The following is a 24,504-nucleotide window of genomic DNA, read 5'->3' as shown; positions in this document are numbered from 1 at the left end:
AACATACAAGAGCCATTCAATATAATGATATGTTAACGGCCGTAACTTAATAAACCAACACTTTATCGCTTGTTTTCAAATTTTTACAAGTTAATTGCACGATCGGTCGGCCTGTTTATTGAGCTGATTGTTGCTTGTAGTTGAAAATAAACTTTGGTGTTAACAAAACCCTGCAAAGATCAAATTGAGAATGGCAATGGGAAATGTGTCAGAGAGACAACAGCCCGACAATAGAGCAGACAACAACCGAAGGCCACCAATGGGCCTTCAATGCAGCGAGAAACTCCCGCACCCGGAGGAGTCCTTCAACTGGCCCCTAAACAAATATGTATACTAGTTATAATGGACGTCATACTTAACTTCGAATTATTCACAAGAAACATTAAATTAAGAAAAAGACTAACAAAGGCAAGAGACTACACGAACTTGTCAAAATGCTTATTCACAAAATGAACTACAGACGTAAGGGAATAAATAACGTTTTTCACCATACAGAAGTTACAATATAAGAAATTCAACCAAACGAGCTGTTAAAATGTGGCGTTGATCTTGTAATACTTGTCTAAGGAAAATAGTATGACATAAACTTATTTCCTTTTATATAAATATATATCTAAAATTAATGAAATAGAACGTTATGCCCAACACTCCAGTTTGCACTACTTTCAAAGGTAGTAATATATCGAATGTCGGTAATACTTTAGAAAGTTTTTCAACTACTACACTAGTTCGTGGTTTCATAGACTGAGAGTTAACGACATTATGCATACATACTGATTAAATCACTGCTTAATTTATTAAATACTGCAAAAAGTGCATTGACAAATGAAATGTATTATGAAGTATTCATTATAAAAATGAAAGCCGAAGGACATTTAAAACCATTAACCAACATATCCATTTATTTTCTTTCAAATACAAGTTAATGTATGTTGATTTCTAAATATGTTCATTATAATTCAACAAAACACCAAAATATAAAAAGTTTGGATTATTACAAACATTGTCGTCATCATGTATGCAAAGAATAAATCAAACATTTTTATTTAACACATGGGTGTAAGAAAAATAATGTTTGAAATATTTGGAGTTTTTATAATTCAGATATTTCAATGTTCAATACTCTAATTCCATAGTTGAATCTTATAAGTGAATAAGTACAGACGATACGGATTGCAACTTCCTTGTAAAATAAAGCGTCAAATGCATTGTCATACATTTTGTCAGTTCAGAGCTGATACTTTGTTTCAGTGTTTTAATTGTATGAAAACAAACAAATTGATTGAAATGTTCATTTACAGCTCATACATTGTACTTTGATTGTACTTCCCCAACACAGCTTTTGTATGATATATTTCCCATAATGCTATATTAAATATTTTATCAGTTAAAGTAATCAAGGATGAGTGAAAAAATCAAAACATATATACAAAGTGTTAAGTAAACAGATTTAAATCTTGCTGCATTCATATGGCAAAACGAAAACAAGACTCGTATCTAAACTGTCATGCAAGTCAGAATGAGCACTACGCGGCTGATATTGTTTTTATTTTTAAAACATGTATCATGGTTTTTGCATGAGGTAATTAACTCGTATTTATAATTTGTTTATTTTGGATGACAACACAGAAAGCGATGAAAACTTTCTAAAAATAAGTTCGAACTGACGTATGCAGATAATATTTAATGTAATTATTGTTTGTCATACACACAAGAGCGTCTGTACCTAAAATAATTATATGCATCTCCTCAGATGACACTACTTGTGTGTAAAGTTGTGTGATGGACAAAATATCACTACCGTGTGTGTGTTTATAGATATGGATAAAGATATAATATGGCATCAAAAGATGAAGGACATAAATGGAATGCAAACTCGGTGGTAAGTAGTCACATATTTACCGACCGTTTTATTATCAATGTAATTTGAGATGGTTGAATCGGGTCCCAATTAATTCCCTTTTTTCCCATTGAGTTCCTTAATATTGTAATTTCGAAAAGAGAATTTTCATTATCCTAAAACATTAAAATCATTTTGGTAGTTCTTGAAGAAGTTCTGGAAAACTTTCCGACTATTAAGAAATGATTGATAACAGAGTATTTTTTTTTACTTCCTGGTTAAGGTTGTTAGTAAATATTTTGTCCTTTACATATCAGGTCTCCTTGTTCAGATTAAAGTCTTTACATATTATACAATCAGGTTTTTTTTTAAAAGAGCTACAATTTTAACTTTTAGACCATGACCTTACCATCGTATTGTCTCCTTTTTGTTATTTTGGTTTTGGCAAACGCAGAACGAAAGTGAGGGGCTATGTTTTGAGTCGTCGCACGCATTGGTATTCACCTAACGCTTAATACTGTGCTTTCCTGATTATAAACCGTCTGGAAACATATCTGACAATACATTGATGCGTTTTTTTTTGGTAGCTTGAATCTCATCCACTTCATTTCAATTTTAGACAGTTGTAGCATTGGTAATCACACCACATCTCATTTTCTTATGTAAAACACAACATTTCACTTGCTGTCATTTAAGATCTGTTCAGACTGTTTTCAGATTGCTCAGTAGCTTGTTGTTTTCATGTACAAAACAAAACAAAATACTGAGATGTATTACATCTGCTTAACAGAACTGAATAAACTTCAAGGGAAAGTTCTGAACAGAACTGAATTTACAATTAGAAAATATCTGAAAATTTACTTGAGTTCTTCAGTAGTCTAAACGATTTTACGTTCAGATCGAAATGACCGTTTTGACTAAATTGTATTGAATTCATTTCACGATACCGTTATATAATTCAACTTTTGTTTGACAACTCATTTGTGGTCAAAATGAATTCCATAATAACTTGTGGTGAATGTATGCGAGTTCGTCTCTGTGAAGTCCATAACTAAACAAAAAACACAACCCGAAAATTAGGAATGATTAAATAGATGATAATTATGATGTACGACATTAGACAGTAGGACATCAAATGCTAAAAATGTATTCACTTCCGAAATCTATATCACAAAAACATTCAAGATCAACCGCGATATAAAACTGAACTATCGGTGTTCCTGACTCTGGAAACATACGTGGTTATTTGATAAATGTTTCAAAGATACTAGTAATAGATCTACCTTTTTGTCGATACCAGCGGAATCAACAGAAGGTGTAGATACGAACGCTGAATTAATTGTTCTTAAAAAGCCAATAATATTGGTGTCACAGCCTTTAAAATCATAGATACAAAACAAAAACAATACCAAAAAATACAAGAAAGATCATACATAAGTTTTTAATACCAGGCCGTGTACGTTCCGTTATGCTTAGTTGTTTCTCAAATGTATCCACCCGTACATTTTTATCGGGAATTTTAATCTTCAGACGGTAGGTATGCATTCAACCATAATACACGTTCAAATATTATTGCTGTTTAGTTCTGTTCTATTTGGCTTTATGTTTCGTCATGTCTGACAAGGAAATCCAATATTTGACTCAAGGCGCATCTGCAATTGCCAAGCCAAGGCAGTTGTGAAATTGAAAATCGTAGAAACATCCTACAACTGAAGTTGTTGTTCTAAACATGTTTATAAACAAAACCTAAAGAGAAGCAGAAAATTATAATTCAAGTCTTTGCGGAGAATTCAAGCCGTGCACATTTGCCTGTAAGCCTGATTTTCAATTCAAATTTGTAAGAAATAAAAACAATGCGATCTACACGATTGTTTTAGGATATTAAAATTAAAAAAAGCCGCTATATCTTGATTTAATTATGATTTTGCTATAAAGTCTATCAAGATATTGCCGCTTGTAACAACACTATCAAGATTGGCGACACACATGGTTGAGGCACAGTCAGTGAGTATGAAAGTCAACCTTTTGCTGAGGACTCTGATGATGACTGGTGACACACATGGTTGAGGCACAGTCAGTGAGTATGAAAGTTAACCTCTTACTGAGGACTCTGATGATGAGTGCCGGATACGACAAACTGAAACCAGGGCTATATGCATATAATATACAGACGTAAATTTGGAGTGTCTAAACTAAATCATACTAAAAAAATCCGTATGTGGCTTCAGTGAACCCTATGTACATGAAACAGCAAGATACAACACAGATGAACAATACCAATATTCCTAGTCACTAGATTTAGCACTGCAGTCCCTGGAGCACAAAATATGGACCATTTCCCGAAGAGATTTGTTACTTTTGTTACGCCACAGGACACTGGTACTGCAAACCAAAACACAAATGAGGTACTACCTTTAAGACTTTGATAATATTAAACCAAGTAGACACATACGAGTATAGAAAAAGTCATTTCAAATTTCTAGTATAAAGGTCGAAAAATGTTTATTAGTTGTCATTTTGTAAAATCTTCATATACCGATAGAAAGCAAAAAGTACAAAAATATGCTTGCTGAAACAACAAATGAGTTTTGTTATCCGTAACGATTTCTTTGTTTTACAAACACGTGCCTTCTGGTCGGGAATTCAAGTCATTTGACGGTTTGCATTCAATCACTTAAAAAATACATTTTCAATTCAATATTGCTGTGAAGTTTTGTTGAGTTTAATTGTTTCTCATTTGTAGTCAACCAGTTTTTCCGAATCACACCAACATTATGATATTTTATTTTTTCCTATAACTAAGAATGGATTTATATAACTCTGTTAATGTAGTTTGTAGATTGTACAGGCTGAACGTACTTCTAGATACAAGAATGTGATAAGGACTGCTATTTACGTAACACCTGTCATTCAACCGTTCACTTGTAAAGGTTTTTGCTGCATTATTTAACGACTGAATGTTGGAAATCTACATCCCACAGAATTGCTGTGTTTTGTGTCATTGAGCCCTGTATAGTAAAGGAATGCTTTAAATTTGTATTTATCTACGAAATAGAGAAATAGCACATATTATTAAGTAATAAAAACATGACTCCTTACAATAGAAAATAGGTATTTGTCGGGTAAATATCAAAATGCAAAGTCATGAACCGTACCATAACACGGTCTTGTGCATACAAATTTTCAATGCACCAAAAAGAGTGTTCAAATCGTGTCGTAAAACTGAAGTTGAGAAATTTGACATTACTTCGACAACAATAAGAAATCATTCATTTTCTATCTTTAGAATGATGATTACTCGTTTTGTCCAGTTCAACCCCTTTTTGGCCCCAAAATATAGCAGTTTTGCAAAATTGTTAAAATGTAAACTTTTAGTTATTTATTGGACAGAAGAATGCTTATGCTACGTAAATATGGGCTGTTTTTGACAATACAATGCACATATATCGGGTACTAGCACCATTAATTCATGCTAAATTACAGAAATCTTCACTTTTTAAGCATTTTAGTTAAATTTAAGACGGTTTTCAAATAAAATGTCACTTTTCAGATGGTTTTTGTCAAAAATGAAAGTAGTCGCATTCGTGTTCATCCTTAATATTGAAATGTAAGTTGCATTTGATGATAATACATAACATATAGAAAGGTTGTGGATGAACACGGATGCAGCCACTTTCATTTTTGACAAAAAACATCTGAAAAGTGACATTTCTTGGCATATTTGGTAGATTTTTCATATTTGAGCTTGAATCGGGTCGTTTTTAATGACCTAATCAGTTAAAATCTTTCCCGTAAACTTATCGATTCAATTGAAACAGACACTTAAGTGTTTTAAAAGTGGTCAAAATATTACGTCAGATGAACCTTAAATTTGAGGCCAAAATCTTTGCATGTTAGTTACTTAAGACGCGTGCCTATTCGTGATACCCTGTGGTGTCTGTCGTTGATGGAATATGTACGTTGTTCCACTGCATGTATGTTGTGTCGACTCTTATATTATTTGTTTATGCATTTCTCTGTAGTTAATGTTCTTGAAAGTGAAAGTCAGGAATATGACAGTTGTTATCAAACAGATAGTTTCTATGTTTGTTTTAGTTTGTTTTGTTGCACTTCTCTTGTTCCCTTGTTGACCTTTTATAGTTGATGGGTCTCCCCTGGATTTGTTTTCTCTCATTCGATTTAAGACTTTTGAACACCGGTATACTACGGTTGCCTTAATTTAGTAGTATTTCATTCGGGCACTGTAAGTATATTTTGTAAAAATGAACATTTTTGGATAATGATAAAATATATATTCAAGTTCCTACTTTAAACGAATTTAACGACGCTGCAGATTGTACTTTGAAGCAATGATTGTGTAAGCTTATATTAGATATTAAATATTATATACTATTTAAAACATTCGGCAAGGATGACTTATTAAAAACTAAGATGAGTTTTATTATTTTAGCAAACATTGATAATCTTTCCTTTTCGTGCTAGCTGAGGAATTTGTAAACATAATTTTCAAAAGCATTGAATAATTATGAAAAATATATATTGAATACGTTCGTACTGTATTGATCATAGTAGTACAGACATACTAAATGCATGCTAGCAAATGTCAACGGTATCATCATAAAAACACGATCAATTAAATACAAGTTATTGTATAAACGATTATGTCGGCAATTATATGTGGGTACATGTATACATGTTCAGGTTTTTAGTGCAACATTTCAAAAGGAAAAAAAATATGTTCAAATTGTAATACAAATCTAAATTTATAACTGCTGTCAAACCCGCTGAAAGAGTCAACCATAACGAAATATTTAATTGTCTTTTGTTAAGTTCAGACTACTAGTATTCATTTCTGGCTAACATTAGATGAAACCAACACGCTCACACAGATTATAAATGTGACTTTTCGGAAGTCTTAGTGAATATTTCTCGTCCTGTTTTCTTCAATCGGACATTTCCCTGGAAGATGACCTACCAACTGATGAATATCAATTTGTTGTTGTACAAGTTATAGTGTATTTTATGCCACTAGACTTTGGTAATAGTGTGTGGAATAAGTCGGAAACGTGTTAGTCATTACCTATTGTTCTATTGCACGGCCTTTTAAATGTCTTCTGCTTATTTGTACTTTCATATATTGAGCTCACCTTAAAATTATCTTATCATACCAAAATTGTATATGGAAAAAAAACAGAAATCAAATTTGAACAAATACTAGTGATATCATTCAAATAACATGTGGTGTTATTTTTATTTTCAATTGGAAATCCATTACAAAGATTGGTGTTAAATCTTCAATATCATTGTGTAATTAAGAATTCATTAATATTTGTTTTGTTTTATTTATGTTTAATTAAAGTGTTGTCTGTTTGATACTAGTGTCTTACAAGTCGTTTTCGGCTGGCATCTTTTTACGAATTGTCAAGTTATTATAACTGAAATATAAGTAATGAATGGTGACACTTAAATAAAATATATCAATTATTGTATCCTTATATTACTCATGTTGTAGCTTTTTTACTATAGTATTTTCAAATTTGTTGTATTAAAGTTTTGAAAGCTTATCTAAACTGACGAATAATCTTGTATAAAATAATTTATTCTGACAATGAACCCAGCTATACTTAGTATTCTATATAGACTGAGAAAATCAATTTCAACGTGTATCTTGTAATTACGGGGGTGAATTGCCCAATTAATCCTGAGTGTGATAAAATTAAACAATTGTCCATTTTTCCATATGCGATAAACACGTATGATAATAAACTGTCAGATTTGTGAAATGTCATCTTTAAATAAGCATCAGCTGCTTTTCTTCTCTCAGGTAAGATTATATTGGAAAATTAGAAAATACGTGAAATAAATTGAAAATATTAAAGTGTAGATTAATCAGCTATGTAAGAGTTTGACTGTCCCTCTGGTATCTTTCGCCTCTCTTTTAATAAATGTTCTTTTTTTCAGCTAAGCCAAATACAAGAAGATAAAGTACGAGGTAAAAATCTTAAATTACTTATGTTTTATGTCGTGCGTCCTTTTTTCAATTCAAAGTACACAAATTGCAAAGAGTTGGCGTCTTACTTGACACCTGGTGGATTTATTACTGCATTTATCCGTCGTCGTTTGTTGTTTAATCAGTTCTAGAATCTGAAACTAATGCGTAAATTTGTCCAAAAACTTTTCTAAGAAATTGGGTTTCCCTACATTCCTTATGATGATGCAGATCTGTTAAATAGCCGTTATTTAAAATTACAAAAAAAACCGAATCGCCCTTAATCGGAACTGGTATATGAATAGATTGAACAAACTTTTAAGACTCAATAATCTCCAATTATTATCAACAGTAAAATAAAATAATTCAATAGCCAACAACTAACGAATATTTTGACTTTAGACAGGCATTTGAAAATTTGGCGGATTTAAATAAAACACACCAGTGAAGAGCCGATGTGCAAATCTCAAATCTCAAGGAATACGCACGAATCAGTAAACTTAAATAACAGACGACTATTCTGTTATCTTTAGATTTATCAGCGAAATGTGTATCTTATGAATTGAGACGCTGGTACATCGCAAGAAGTCGGCATAACGCGAACAATTACATGTATACCTTTTCGAGATATGTTTATAACTAAACGATTTGGTAGAGGTAATGTAACTACTGAGAAGTGGGAAGTAGACAATAGGAAATCCGAAATCCACGGAACAGCGGAAAGCAACATACAGTTATCCTTCAGAAGTATCTTACAAGCACGTTCAAGCTCAACAACTTTTCCTTCTTGCTTGATGAAATGGTAAACACATTATTTCAAATAAAAGACCTTAAGTTATTTGCAATATATTTACTTTGATCTTAAAACTGTATATTACAGAATATCGAGAAGCGTTCAATTTGTACGATAAAGACCATGATGGTGTTATATCTACACATAAATTAGGTGTCATACTGAGATCATTGGGACACAACCCAACAGAACTCGAGATTCAAGAAATGATTGATGAAGTCGATCATGACAGTAAGTAAAACAGCTTAAAAAGTTTGATGTCAAAATAGTCATTACTGAAATACCAGGCGTAGATTTTAACTGAAGATTGAACACTGAAAAGTTAAAACGATATTTAATTGCATAAGATTTCATTTACATTTTACCTTCATATTTTTAACTACCATTGTTATTTTTTCATGCATTCATTCTATTTTTATCTATTAAAAAAATAAGAATAACTTAATTTATTTGATGTTTTATGGATTTGAACATGATCGGCGATTTGATTTTCTTTTCTGAAAAGTGACCATAACATAAAATTTTCACAAAATTAATCGTATAGTTTTAATTTGGTTCAACACTTTTTCAGTTCACGTAAAATATTATTTTTGATGGAATTCTTAAACGTCAAAACAAGCTCAGTGACAAATACTTTTTTCTTAAATAGACAGCAAAAAACAGCCAACAGTTAATGAAAAATAAAATTGAGAAAGGAAATTGGAAATGTGTCAAAGCGAAAACAACCTGACCATAGATCAGACAACAGCCGAAGGCCACCAATGAATCTTTAATGTAGCAAGACACTCCCGAAACTGGCCCCTTAAAAATATGTATACTAGTTCAGTGATAATTGACGTCATACTAAACTCCGAATTATACACAAGAAACTAAATTGAAAAATCACAAAACTAACAAAGGCCAGAGGCTCCTGATTTGGGACAGGCGCAACAATAGTATGTTTTAAGCCTCGAACTACTTTATCATTTGAACAAAATAGAAGATAGAATATGGGCTCTTGAAAATACATTTTTTTTGTGTGACATCTTGTGTCAAAACATCTTATTAGTTAAACTCGTGTGTTATGTCTCAGGGGTAATTTCTAAAATCGGGTGATTTTGCCAGATATTATTATTTTTCTTTGTTTGCAAAATTTGAAGCCGGTTGTCATACAATAAATATATATATTATAGAATAAATTCGAATCAATTTGTTTTAATAATGTTTTTTATCATGACGTTGTAAAATCTCTTAAATCCACTACGAAGATACAAATCAAAGTATAAACCCAAAAGAGCTAGACCTGATGCTTCTTCTCTTCTCTCAGTTTCCGCACTAATATTGATGACTATGTGTCGTGCATGCGAGGGTAAAATTTACAAATATATATTTACATCAAAAATAAATAAAGAAATACTAACTTGTTTTTGAATTCACTGTACATAAAATATAAAACTATTTACAAGGTGTTACAATTATATGGTGTAGTATTGATTGAGAAAATGTAAGAAGGCTTCAACTGTGGTGCATTGGACTGTAACTGGTAAACTTTATAGGTTCCATTTGATGATTGTCCTTGGGTAGAATGATAATTTCGTTTGCCTGTCTGTGCCTGAATGAGTGACCGTGAGTGTTATATCTTGTTCGACTGTCTGATGGTATTAACAAGTTCTTAGGACTAGGGTATATTGATACTAAGTGGTTTATAATTTTAAAGAAAAACTTTTGTTCTTATTCTGTAATGTTTATTGGTCGTTATGGTTATAAATCTGGAGAATCTTGTATTATATATGCTTATTTTATACAGAAAGAAACGTTGTGTGGATTTAGACGTTTGGCGGGGAAATTAGTGGCAGGGTCGAAAGTTATAGGGGTGATCGCAAATAACTCTCTATGCTCCGTAAAAGTAACATATAGAGAACACCCCTATTAAGGAGATAGTGGTATATACCCCGGGTATATAAGAGAGTGAGAAACGGCACTCGGGGCTAGAAGAGCCTTGATATTCAGAGGACACTTCGTAATGGGTACAGAGTGGACGTACACGTTGACAGGATCGACATAGCAGACTGTCCCACTCGGAGGACAGGCTGTACCAGCCCGTACTGTCTGGTAATGACAGGTTGTCCCACTCGAAGGACAAGTTGTTCCAGCCCGCACTGTCTGATAGTGACAGGTTGTCCCACTCGGAGGACAAGTTGTATCAGACCTCTCTGTCTTGTATTGACAGACTGTCCCATTCGGAGGACAAGCTGTACCAGCTATACTGTCTCTAAGTGACACATCGTCCCATTCGAAGGACAGGCTGGTTTATTGTGTTATATTGTATAAACTTGTATATATAAGAGTTCATACTTACTTTGTATCGGCAAAGAGCCCGTGTATATATTTTGGTTCAATGTGCATAATTTAGATAGTTGTAGTTTTTAGCATTACCGTATTTTTTTGTGGACAACTTGGATCCAAGTATTGACTGGAACGGACGTTTTGGATATAAACGCCTGGTTACACGTTACATATTTGGTGGCTAGCGGTTGGGATTCAAGTTGTCTATCAAATACTATTTGATTGATTGATCGTCATTATTTATTGTCAGTTCACATCAATGTTTACTTTAAAGATTAAAGTGAATCAACCGTGAGACATAGTTGTTAGTCACGGTTGAGTTGTAACACGAGTGTATTATTTAATAAACATTGTATTATTTTGATTACACTGTACTGTAATAAATATGTCAAGTATTGACGATCAAATTGCTGAAATAAGTAGACAAATACAGTCTCTTAGCGAGAGCATAATACAACATGGACAAGGTTTAATATCATCTACGCCTAAAGATCAGGGTGTGCGTCCAAAGGTTGCTGAAAGTAAAGATCGATATTTCCATCATAAACAGGAATTAACGAAAAATCAAAGTACTGCTCATACTGTTTGCTCTGGTTCGAATGATGGAAATCAAACCTTCAAAATATGATGGCAATACTCCTTGGATAGATTACTTAGCACATTTTGAGATGTGTACACTTGTTTATATGTGGTCTGAACACCATAAAGGTTTGTACTTGGCCGTGTCACTGGTTGGACAGGCTCAAGCAGTCCTTGGTGATTTCCCAAAGGAAAAGAGACAAATATTTTCAGACCTAGTATATGCACTGGAGGAACGCTTTGCTCCATCTTGTCAAACTGAACTGTATCGTGTACAATTCAAGGAATGTCGACAAAAAGCAAGTGAAACTTTGCCGGGGTTAGGTCAGTCAGTTCGAAGACTTTCTAATCTGGCATACCCGACTGCTCCGTTAGAATTAAGGGACACGCTCGCCAAAGAACAATTTATAGATGCGTTAGTAGACTCTGAAATGAGATTGAGAATTAAACAGTCTCGTCCAAAAGGTCTTAACGATGCTATACGTTTGGCAGTTGAACTTGAAGCATATGACAAAGCTGAGAGTAGAGCAATAGAAAGTATAGGTCACTTACGACGGACTACTAGTGACGAACGGACAGAAACACCTACTAGTCCTGATACGGCTGTATCTATGGAACAAATGACGACGTGGATGCAGACGATTGAAAATAGTATACAATCCTTAACAAATGAGATTAAAGATTTAAAGTCCCAAAGAAAGTTCCAACGGGGGAAGAGAGATAACACACACAGTAAAGGGAAAAGGGGTGGCCCTTGTTTTAGTTGTGGTGAAATAGGGCACTTTGCAAGAAACTGTATTAATAATAATCAGAAGCAAAGTATTCGGGAAACAGATAACAACGGAACATTTACGGACGGTACGGTCAAGACACTGAAGTCTGAAATTAAGTCTTCAAACAATGACGAAGGCGCTGTTGTTGTTTCAGCATCAGGGAATGTAGGAATGTTTGTTGAGTTAAGCATTCAAGGTGTACCAGTCAAATTTGTGGTGGATACTGGAACTACAGTAACGTTAGTTTCTACAAAAGTATACGATTCAATTCCTGACTTTTGTAGGCCACATTTGAGTAAAACTAGGTCACAGATAAAGTCCGTCAGTGACAAGTATTTAAGCCTTCGAGGTAAATGTAGTTTTAAAATGGATTTTGGTAAAGAAAAGTTTACTACAGATGCCGTTGTAACTGACCTACAAGTTGATGGTATTCTAGGTTTAGACTTTATGAAGAAAAATAAGTGTCTGATTGACGTGTCTGCTAACGTATTATACATCGATAACGTTAAGGTTTCCCTAGGTGTTCAAGGTACCCAAACTATAAATGCTGATGTTCAGAGAAAACAATGTCGGTTAAAATCAGACAGACAGTCAAATACGGAACGTGGTTGTTCTAAAAGAGAACAAAGTCGGGTCAACATAGTTACAAGTAAGATGCCAGATATAGGTAGAGACTTGACTTTAAATGAGTTACAATTGAATGACTCGGACCTTAAACTTGTTAAGCGGTGGCTAGTGGAGGATCAAAGGCCACAGTACAATGAGGTATCAAGTAAGGGATATTCTCTAAGGTCATTATGGAGTCAGTTTGGTTGCTTAGAGGTCCACGGTGATGTAGTAGTTAGACGCCACATGGACTGTGAACTTAACGTTGTGAAATTTCAAGCGGTAATTCCAATGTCTGAGCGTACGCAAGTTTTACAATGCTGTCATGAGACAAAGTGTGCAGGTCACCTAGGTATACATAAAACTATAGAGAAAATACGTCAGTCCTTCTATTGGCCTGGTTTGCAATCCGACGTTAGGATGTATGTTGCTGGTTGCAATCAGTGTACTAGGAGAAAACGCCCAATGAAAAGGAAGCGTGTCTCATTAAGATTAGAGGAGGACAGTGGTCGTCACCAGAGTAAGAGACCAGCCTGTATAACTTATTATGATAATAAGTAAAATTCCTATTGTGTATAAATTTTGTTGAATTATATTTTGTGATTTTGAATGTATCATGCGGGACGCATGTAGATTGAGGCGTGGGTTATGTAATGTTTATTGGTCGTTATGGTTATAAATCTGGAGAATCTTGTATTATATATGCTTATTTTATACAGAAAGAAACGTTGTGTGGATTTAGACGTTTGGCGGGGAAATTAGTGGCAGGGTCGAAAGTTATAGGGGTGATCGCAAATAACTCTCTATGCTCCGTAAAAGTAACATATAGAGAACACCCCTATTAAGGAGATAGTGGTATATACCCCGGGTATATAAGAGAGTGAGAAACGGCACTCGGGGCTGTCGGTTGGCTGTCGATGAGCTGTCATCCTCCAACTGAGTGTACGTCGGATATATTAAGTGCTAGAAGAGCCTTGATATTCAGAGGACACTTCGTAATGGGTACAGAGTGGACGTACACGTTGACAGGATCGACATAGCAGACTGTCCCACTCGGAGGACAGGCTGTACCAGCCCGTACTGTCTGGTAATGACAGGTTGTCCCACTCGAAGGACAAGTTGTTCCAGCCCGCACTGTCTGATAGTGACAGGTTGTCCCACTCGGAGGACAAGTTGTATCAGACCTCTCTGTCTTGTATTGACAGACTGTCCCATTCGGAGGACAAGCTGTACCAGCTATACTGTCTCTAAGTGACACATCGTCCCATTCGAAGGACAGGCTGGTTTATTGTGTTATATTGTATAAACTTGTATATATAAGAGTTCATACTTACTTTGTATCGGCAAAGAGCCCGTGTATATATTTTGGTTCAATGTGCATAATTTAGATAGTTGTAGTTTTTAGCATTACCGTATTTTTTTGTGGACAACTTGGATCCAAGTATTGACTGGAACGGACGTTTTGGATATAAACGCCTGGTTACACGTTACATATTTGGTGGCTAGCGGTTGGGATTCAAGTTGTCTATCAAATACTATTTGATTGATTGATCGTCATTATTTATTGTCAGTTCACATCAATGTTTACTTTAAAGATTAAAGTGAATCAACCGTGAGACATAGTTGTTAGTCACGGTTGAGTTGTAACACGAGTGTATTATTTAATAAACATTGTATTATTTTGATTACACTGTACTGTAATAAATATGTCAAGTATTGACGATCAAATTGCTGAAATAAGTAGACAAATACAGTCTCTTAGCGAGAGCATAATACAACATGGACAAGGTTTAATATCATCTACGCCTAAAGATCAGGGTGTGCGTCCAAAGGTTGCTGAAAGTAAAGATCGATATTTCCATCATAAACAGGAATTAACGAAAAATCAAAGTACTGCTCATACTGTTTGCTCTGGTTCGAATGATTTGAAAATCAAACCTTCAAAATATGATGGCAATACTCCTTGGATAGATTACTTAGCACATTTTGAGATGTGTACACTTGTTTATATGTGGTCTGAACACCATAAAGGTTTGTACTTGGCCGTGTCACTGGTTGGACAGGCTCAAGCAGTCCTTGGTGATTTCCCAAAGGAAAAGAGACAAATATTTTCAGACCTAGTATATGCACTGGAGGAACGCTTTGCTCCATCTTGTCAAACTGAACTGTATCGTGTACAATTCAAGGAATGTCGACAAAAAGCAAGTGAAACTTTGCCGGGGTTAGGTCAGTCAGTTCGAAGACTTTCTAATCTGGCATACCCGACTGCTCCGTTAGAATTAAGGGACACGCTCGCCAAAGAACAATTTATAGATGCGTTAGTAGACTCTGAAATGAGATTGAGAATTAAACAGTCTCGTCCAAAAGGTCTTAACGATGCTATACGTTTGGCAGTTGAACTTGAAGCATATGACAAAGCTGAGAGTAGAGCAATAGAAAGTATAGGTCACTTACGACGGACTACTAGTGACGAACGGACAGAAACACCTACTAGTCCTGATACGGCTGTATCTATGGAACAAATGACGACGTGGATGCAGACGATTGAAAATAGTATACAATCCTTAACAAATGAGATTAAAGATTTAAAGTCCCAAAGAAAGTTCCAACGGGGGAAGAGAGATAACACACACAGTAAAGGGAAAAGGGGTGGCCCTTGTTTTAGTTGTGGTGAAATAGGGCACTTTGCAAGAAACTGTATTAATAATAATCAGAAGCAAAGTATTCGGGAAACAGATAACAACGGAACATTTACGGACGGTACGGTCAAGACACTGAAGTCTGAAATTAAGTCTTCAAACAATGACGAAGGCGCTGTTGTTGTTTCAGCATCAGGGAATGTAGGAATGTTTGTTGAGTTAAGCATTCAAGGTGTACCAGTCAAATTTGTGGTGGATACTGGAACTACAGTAACGTTAGTTTCTACAAAAGTATACGATTCAATTCCTGACTTGTGTAGGCCACATTTGAGTAAAACTAGGTCACAGATAAAGTCCGTCAGTGACAAGTATTTAAGCCTTCGAGGTAAATGTAGTTTTAAAATGGATTTTGGTAAAGAAAAGTTTACTACAGATGCCGTTGTAACTGACCTACAAGTTGATGGTATTCTAGGTTTAGACTTTATGAAGAAAAATAAGTGTCTGATTGACGTGTCTGCTAACGTATTATACATCGATAACGTTAAGGTTTCCCTAGGTGTTCAAGGTACCCAAACTATAAATGCTGATGTTCAGAGAAAACAATGTCGGTTAAAATCAGACAGACAGTCAAATACGGAACGTGGTTGTTCTAAAAGAGAACAAAGTCGGGTCAACATAGTTACAAGTAAGATGCCAGATATAGGTAGAGACTTGACTTTAAATGAGTTACAATTGAATGACTCGGACCTTAAACTTGTTAAGCGGTGGCTAGTGGAGGGTCAAAGGCCACAGTACAATGAGGTATCAAGTAAGGGATATTCTCTAAGGTCATTATGGAGTCAGTTTGGTTGCTTAGAGGTCCACGGTGATGTAGTAGTTAGACGCCACATGGACTGTGAACTTAACGTTGTGAAATTTCAAGCGGTAATTCCAATGTCTGAGCGTACGCAAGTTTTACAATGCTGTCATGAGACAAAGTGTGCAGGTCACCTAGGTATACATAAAACTATAGAGAAAATACGTCAGTCCTTCTATTGGCCTGGTTTGCAATCCGACGTTAGGATGTATGTTGCTGGTTGCAATCAGTGTACTAGGAGAAAACGCCCAATGAAAAGGAAGCGTGTCTCATTAAGATTAGAGGAGGACAGTGGTCGTCACCAGAGTAAGAGACCAGCCTGTATAACTTATTATGTAAATAAGTAAAATTCCTATTGTGTATAAATTTTGTTGAATTATATTTTGTGATTTTGAATGTATCATACGGGACGCATGTAGATTGAGGCGTGGGTTATGTAATGTTTATTGGTCGTTATGGTTATAAATCTGGAGAATCTTGTATTATATATGCTTATTTTATACAGAAAGAAACGTTGTGTGGATTTAGACGTTTGGCGGGGAAATTAGTGGCAGGGTCGAAAGTTATAGGGGTGATCGCAAATAACTCTCTATGCTCCGTAAAAGTAACATATAGAGAACACCCCTATTAAGGAGATAGTGGTATCGACCCCGGGTATAGAAGAGAGTGAGAAACGGCTGGCTGTCGATGAGCTGTCATCCTCCAACTGAGTGTACGTCGGATATATTAAGTGCTAGAAGAGCCTTGATATTCAGAGGACACTTCGTAATGGGTACAGAGTGGACGTACACGTTGACAGGATCGACATAGCAGACTGTCCCACTCGGAAGACAGGCTGTACCAGCCCGTACTGTCTGGTAGTGACAGGTTGTCCCACTCGAAGGACAAGTTGTTCCAGCCCGCACTGTCTGATAGTGACAGGTTGTCCCACTCGGAGGACAAGTTGTATCAGACCTCTCTGTCTTGTATTGACAGACTGTCCCATTCGGAGGACAAGCTGTACCAGCTATACTGTCTCTATTATTTGATATTTTCATCTCATCTTGTCATGTGTGTTTGTGTTATGTTATATGACTTTTGATGAACTTCTTTGTACCATTGTATCTTTATGGTGTTTAAGAAATAAAGAATCTTGAAATCTTGAATCTAAGTGACACATCGTCCCATTCGAAGGACAGGCTGGTTTATTGTGTTATATTGTATAAACTTGTATATATAAGAGTTCATACTTACTTTGTATCGGCAAAGAGCCCGTGTATATATTTTGGTTCAATGTGCATAATTTAGATAGTTGTAGTTTTTAGCATTACCGTATTTTTTTGTGGACAACTTGGATCCAAGTATTGACTGGAACGGACGTTTTGGATATAAACGCCTGGTTACACGTTACAATTCTTCTAAGTTAAAACGTTGGCAAGTTGAAATGTTTAAGCTCTTTGTCAAAGAAATAGTGGTATGATATCGATTGCATGTATACCTGGCTGCTCGTCTTTGCACACTTTCTATTTGTGATTTTGTATGTGGGTCCCAGATGCAGCTATCATACTCTACCTTTGGTCTCACAAGTGAAATATAGGCCTTTTATTTAACTGAATGTGATCTGACTTTAAGGTTTCTTTTGATAAATTTAGTTGTGTAGTTGCACTTGCTGTGATGCTATTTATGTGTTTGTAAAATTTAAATCAATTTGTATTCTTAAGCCAAGATATTTAGTAGATGTTTCTTGTTGCAAAGTGTGCCCATGTAAAAAGTAATCATATGAGAGAGGGCTTTTCTGCATTGTTTCTTGGAGGACTGAACACTTGTCCGGATGGGAGGACATGAGCCAATCCTCTTCCCACTTTGCTGCTGCTGTTTGGTCTTCTTGTAATTTTTCTGAGTCATGTTTATTTTTGATGGTTGTTCATGTTTGGTTCCTTCCAGTAATACCGTTGTGCGAGTGAGAGAAAATCATCTATCCAATTCAATGTTTTGTTGTCAACACTAGTGTTTAAGTTTATAAAATTTATAAAGTTTTTAAAAATGCTTTGGCAAAGTCCATCACATTTACATCAGATTGAATGTTATCATTGCTATATATCTTAAGGAGCGAAACCAATGATGTAGATCATGTAGAATGTTGTTATTTTCTAGACGTGTCATGCTGTTACTTGCTAATATGTACTCCATGATCTAACATAGGATGCATGTTAGGGACATAGGCCTGTAGTTGATAGGATTATGTTAATCTCCCTTTTTGAATACTGGGCATACATTGGAATGCTTCCCGTCAGTAGGTATTTTTCCAGAGTTCAGGGATTTTACAAAGATTAATGTTATAATGGGTCTGATGCCAGTACTAAGTTCTTTAAGCAAAGGCCCATATGCCATCTGGCCCTGTGGCCTTATGTGCGTTACTCTTTTCTAAGAGCTTCAGCATGCCTCTTTCTGAAATTTGTATCTTGTTCATTTTTGGATGGTTATAAATTCCCTTGTCGGGTATTGTTTCATTGGATGTTTCTGTTGAAATACCTTCTGAAATCAGTATATTGGCTTTTTCTTCGGTGTTATCAGTAAGTATGCTATCTTTTCTTAATGCTGCCATGCCTACACTCTCATTTTTCATGTTTTGATGTAACTGTACACGTTTTTATGTAACTGTACACGTTTTTATGTTGTCTTTTAATTATGTTGTTATCTGGCTCGTTACTGGGATTATCAAATTATTACAGATTATCAAATTGTCTGCGTACTTATATCATAATATATCAGCTACAAGTCACAATATGAATCTTTTTGTTGAGTGAGCGCAGCGAACGTGTTTAAAAAGGCTTTGTATTGTGTTGAGCAGCTGTTAATCTACAATACCGACACGCAGACAACCAGATAATCGATTTATTGGTTTGTAATAGAATATTTTGCATGCTAGAAACGAGCGTTTTCTAGGTTTCATCAGCAAACCGGAAGGCGTTTGTATGCACTTCAACTAAGTTCTTTATTTAACCTTTTAATTTTTATTTGCGCGTCACTAATGAATCTTTTTTAGACAAATTTTAATCCTGGTTTCTATGATGAGTTTATTATCGTTGGATCATACTTATTTACGTCGGTTCAAACATTATGACGTCGTCGATATGTCTAGTTTAAAGTGTATTACGTCACAAAGCCGTGAAATGCAATTTTATTCAGACTGAATAGAGTGTTATAGATTGTTGGACGACAGATAGATCGACGTATGTAGCATCTCCTGCTATGCGTGCATCACCCGTTATGCGAAAATACATTTAGTCAAAATGTAACAAACGGGAATAGGAGATAATCGATATATTTTCAAATCAAGCGATTATTCTGGTATTTTAAGACCGAAAACTATGAAAACATGTCGTAAATGAGTTGACACATTAATGATGATAGCGACGATACAATATGTTTATGCAGTGTCGTTTTCAGTCTCATTAACGAGAAGTGTGATACCAAAACTATTATAACAGAGGCGATTTGTCATTCCCTGTTGTTAAAACTATTCATTTTAGATGGTGACTTTCCCTTGTCACCATCTTATGCTCGTGTATGTAATATTGTAATAATAATTTTTACAAAATAGATCTCGGTTTTACTGAAATACGATTACATCAAGGTTTTCAATATCCCAAACGTTTACTTAATTTTATCATCGATACAAGGAACACCATTCGTAAATATAAATCAACATGCAAACATCTTATACCTTCAGGTATATCGCATCCACTCTTGTATGGTATTAATCCACACAAAGCAAAAAAACGTCGTCATTCACCTCAGTAGCTAAGCAAACTTGTAAACAAAATTATTCAGAAGGGATATAGTTACGATATTGTTGTCAGGTATTTAAGACTATTATTTTTCTCGGCTTTTTTGTATTAAAATTGATTCACTCATATGGTAATTACATCGGAAATAAACACAGCTCTTCTTAAACTAGTTGTTCTCATGATCAGAGTTATAGATTACCAGGCATATATATCCGTAGCCGTATTTGGCACAACTTTTTGGAATTTTGGATCCTCAATGCTCTTCAACTTTGTACTTGTTTGGCTTTATAAATATTTTGATATGAGCGTCACTGATATCATGAGTTTTATGTAGACGAAACGCTCGTCTGGCATATTAAATTAAAATCCTAGTACCTTTGCTAACTATTACGTTCTTCTCGTATATTTTATGACGTTATAATTCTAAACTCCTATTTGGAGGGACTATGGTTCATTAACTTCTGATGAAAATATCTTTCAGTGAGTTTAATTGGGGTCTAGATTTGGCTTTTAGTCCTTTTTTAATTTATGTTTCATTGGCATTTTGCTAAGTTTCTTTTATAACCTATTGTAACATCGGTTTCGAACTTCTTTTGAACTGAGTTTTACTGTGCGTAATGCTGGGTGTTTATTTATTAACATTGGCTTGAGGTATAGAAGAGGATTGGTATCTCTTAAAACATGTTTTACCCCGCCGCATTTTTTGCGCCCGTCCCAATTCAAGTATCTGACCTTTGTGTGTCTTGTATGCTTTTTTTAATTTTTGTTTATTTATTTAGTGTGACGTCCACTTTGTCTGAACTAGTACATACTTGTATTTCTGTTTAGGGGTCAGCTAAAGCTTGCATCCGGTTGCGGATATTTTCGCTGTGTTGAAGACCCATTGCTTGCCTTCAGCTTCTTTCTGCTTTTTGGTGGTCGGGTTGTTGTCTCATTGACGCATTCCTTATTTCCATTTTCCATTTTCTATCTTCATAAAATCAGATATACTCACTATAAACAAACATTAAAAACTAAACGGTAACAACTAATTCGGCCATCATATTTGTCATGCCAGTTGAATAAATAAGCATTTTTTTATTCACCCAAATCACATATTTTGTAGGAACGGGTTCAGTTGAGTTTGAAGACTTTTTAGAGGTTGTGATGAGTAAAGACCTCGACGAAGAGGATCACGAACTAGCATTAAAAGAGGCGTTTAAAATGTTTGACCGGGATGGCAATGGTTACATTGACGCTGATGAACTTAGATTGTGTATGATGAATCTTGGTGAGAAATTAACATTAGATGAAGTTGAAGAAATGATCAAAGAAGTTGATGTTGATTATGACGGAAGGATGAATTACGAAGGTAAATGTTTTGGGAATAAGAAGTTCATACGAAAGTTGCATTACAATTTTTATAACTATCGGGATACATAAACAAACTGCTCCAATTGATCAGGACTCATATTCAAAAATGTATTTCACCGAAAATCAGTTTAAACAAAAAGTGAGTTCCCAAAAAAACTATGAGGTATTACTGAATGCATCGAGAAAAAAAATATTGGAGGTTTTCAAGAGACATTTTCCAAAGTTGCAACCAAATAAAATATTCAAACAGACACGAACTCAGGAATTTTCTTACATTTCACATTTAAATGCAATCTATATTAACGTTTTGTTAAGACTCTTCACAAGGGACCAAACGACACAGAAATTGACAGTTATAGGTCACCGTACGGCCTTCAACAATGTTCAAAGCCGTTTCATGTTTTTCAATTTATTAAATGCCAAGTTTTCGGAATATCATGCATCTATGATCGTCAGACTTTTGTTTGCCCTTGGGAACGCTTAAAATAGATTCGATTGTGGGTTTGATGCATGAACTTTCGTATATATCAGTTAGTACGCTTTCTGGCTGCTCTGTCAATCAATGACAGAACCGTCAGATTCCCAAGTAATTATAGAATTGTGAAATAGTACTTAAGAAAATCGAAAAATAACAATCTAAGAATATGGAAGTACACGTCAAAACATATAACTCAAATTTAACAAAAAGATTAGCACAAATGATTTTATTACCATGCGCACAGTACGAATTTCTTTAATAGAAACTTACGTAGGTAGTTCTCGGCTCAGCATAAAAACTAAGGAAATCCAAATAAGTTAAACATTTCAGAGCATTATTCCATAGGCCTAAGTAAGACAAATTAAATTGATCAAGGTTTACTTCACCCGAAGTAGTGGTACTGTTGATTTCAGCATGCACCGTTCTTTTCAGTAAACATACTTTTTTTTAATATAATTAAAATTTCCAGAGAACAAAAATGATTTTAGAAAAACTTAAATATTGAATTATCTATTGTGGTGAAATCTGATTACTTGGGTGTTTTGTTGTGATTACAATTAATGTTATACCATAACATCTTATAGGAACGCTCAAACTATTAGTTATTATTTTGTAATTGTTCTGTTGAAGAGCAAACCAAAAACGATAATTTTCTATTTAAAAATTGTAGCTTTCTTCGAAAATGAAGTTATATTTTAGTTTAATAGTTTTAAATCGTTTAAAAATGATTACACTACGAATGCACTTTAATGTTATTGAATTAACATAATCAATCTGAGGGAGTTCCAAAATATCTCAAAATAAAAATTTAATAGTATCTTCAGCGATTTTATCTTACAATTGCAAGTGATGCCAAAGTCCTTCAAAACACAAAAATAATGATTATGAAACAGGACTTTATAATGCTTTGAATGCAATGGTGTAAATAATGGTGTTCCTAAAGGACGGAACACAAACTGCATATTCAATTAAAATTACTGCAGTGATGGTTCGCTTTAAATTATTTGTTCTTTACAAAGCCACACGTACTGCAAGACCTACGTACCAAATCAAACGGTTGGCTGTTTTGTGTCAATTATTTCTTTACACAAGTGTTCCTTTCTTCCTTTCAATGTTATTCTAACCATCAAGTTGATAAGTTTATCAGCTTTTGTTTTGTCTTAGTTGTTGACAGTTTCTTAGTACTAACTATTAGAAAATGTTTCTGTCTGGCACGTTCGAAGAGGTTAATTATAATACCAAACAGTAGTTCATTAACGAAATGTGTTTTCATTTAATTAATGACAGTAAATCTTTACAGCAAACGTTCACGACATTTCTTTTTCTGGCAGCGATACAAATAGAATTAGTGAAGGCAATAATGAAATCTTCGATGCGATATTATGTACTAGCAATGTAGACAGTGTGGTTTCTCTTTCTTTATTAATCAACATAATTATATATCATTTTGTTGTAGAATTTGTGAAGTTGATGTGCACAAAATACCCTTTGATGTGATATTTTTACCAGCAATGTGATAGAAATATGGAATAAAAAGGAAAGTACACACCAGCCAAATACTTCAACATTCTTATTCATGATATTCATGACCTAAGTCCTTGTTCAGACACACAACTGACAAAAGAAGTGCCAAACAGGAGTATATCTTTTGAATTGTTTCAGTTTAATGAAATCGTAAATTCGAAAATCATCAATAAACTTTTATGACAACGAGCTACCGATATAAAGAAATGTGTTTCTGAGTGTTGCATTCCAATGAAGCAACGATTTGAATAAGGCAATATTCTTTTCTTCATATTGCTACATTGTACCACGAAATGGCTTTTTATCTTTATTAACTTTATCTTGCCATTTACCGCCATGATGTTTGTTAATGTGTATACATGAAAATTTATGCAAGTTGAGCAGATGCGTACAGTTTTAGAACGAATAAAATATTACTTGTTTGGTTCAAAGTCGTGACTTTTTGTACAATTTTTAATAAACAAAAGCGTTAACACCTAACAGCTTGCTATTAATTTGCACTCCAGAAATAATACATAGCACCTTCTTTTCTCTCTTTTCCAATCCAGAAAAAAACAGATAAATGCTTTTGACTAAAACTACTTTTTACTGTTTATATATACCCGTCCAGCTGATCTGGTGGTAGTGTGGTCACCTTGATAATGGCAGTTTGTAGATCAATCATCGACCCCACAAACGTGTTGCTTCACCACCTGGTTTGCGAATTTTATGAATAAGAGCAGAAGGTGGTCGTCTCGGACATCCTGGTAACTCAGATTGCACTATGTCCAGCGATCTAGACCATTCAACTGACAATGCTATATATTTCTTGGATTGCCAGTTTGGGTGATTAATAACTGTTTAATTCCAGCGACAATTTCCACTTAGATATTCAAGAAGATAACTTAACTATGCTGTATACGATTCCGAAATAATGATAAAAATGACTGAATATTTCGGCACGACAATTCGCCATAAACAGTGTCAATCTTTTTTTTTA

At 34.6% G+C, this 24,504-nt stretch overlaps 1 protein-coding gene across 2 annotated transcripts in view; it reads left to right on the top strand.

Moving 5' to 3' along the window:
* Positions 1-23,947, top strand: part of LOC134711979 (calmodulin-beta-like) — a 36,242-nt gene extending 12,295 nt beyond the window's left edge. The window contains exons 1-5 of one of the 2 annotated variants that reach the window (XM_063573044.1): positions 1,624-1,882; positions 7,802-7,832; positions 8,710-8,853; positions 21,276-21,521; positions 23,458-23,947. In XM_063573044.1, the coding sequence (XP_063429114.1) occupies positions 1,838-1,882; positions 7,802-7,832; positions 8,710-8,853; positions 21,276-21,521; positions 23,458-23,498 (507 nt within the window). In that variant the 5' untranslated portion in view covers positions 1,624-1,837 and the 3' untranslated portion in view covers positions 23,499-23,947. Of the gene's footprint in view, positions 1-1,623; positions 1,883-7,801; positions 7,833-8,709; positions 8,854-21,275; positions 21,522-23,457 lie in introns of those variants that run through there. The other variant, XM_063573043.1, reaches the window with a different exon arrangement.
* The last annotated feature ends 557 nt before the right edge of the window (positions 23,948-24,504 follow it).

The sequence above is a fragment of the Mytilus trossulus genome, chromosome 3, assembly GCF_036588685.1.
Source record: "Mytilus trossulus isolate FHL-02 chromosome 3, PNRI_Mtr1.1.1.hap1, whole genome shotgun sequence".
NCBI classification, from domain to species: domain Eukaryota; kingdom Metazoa; phylum Mollusca; class Bivalvia; order Mytilida; family Mytilidae; genus Mytilus; species Mytilus trossulus.
Note: the sequence above shows the minus strand (reverse complement) of the source record. Positions and strands in the feature narration are given on the sequence as shown.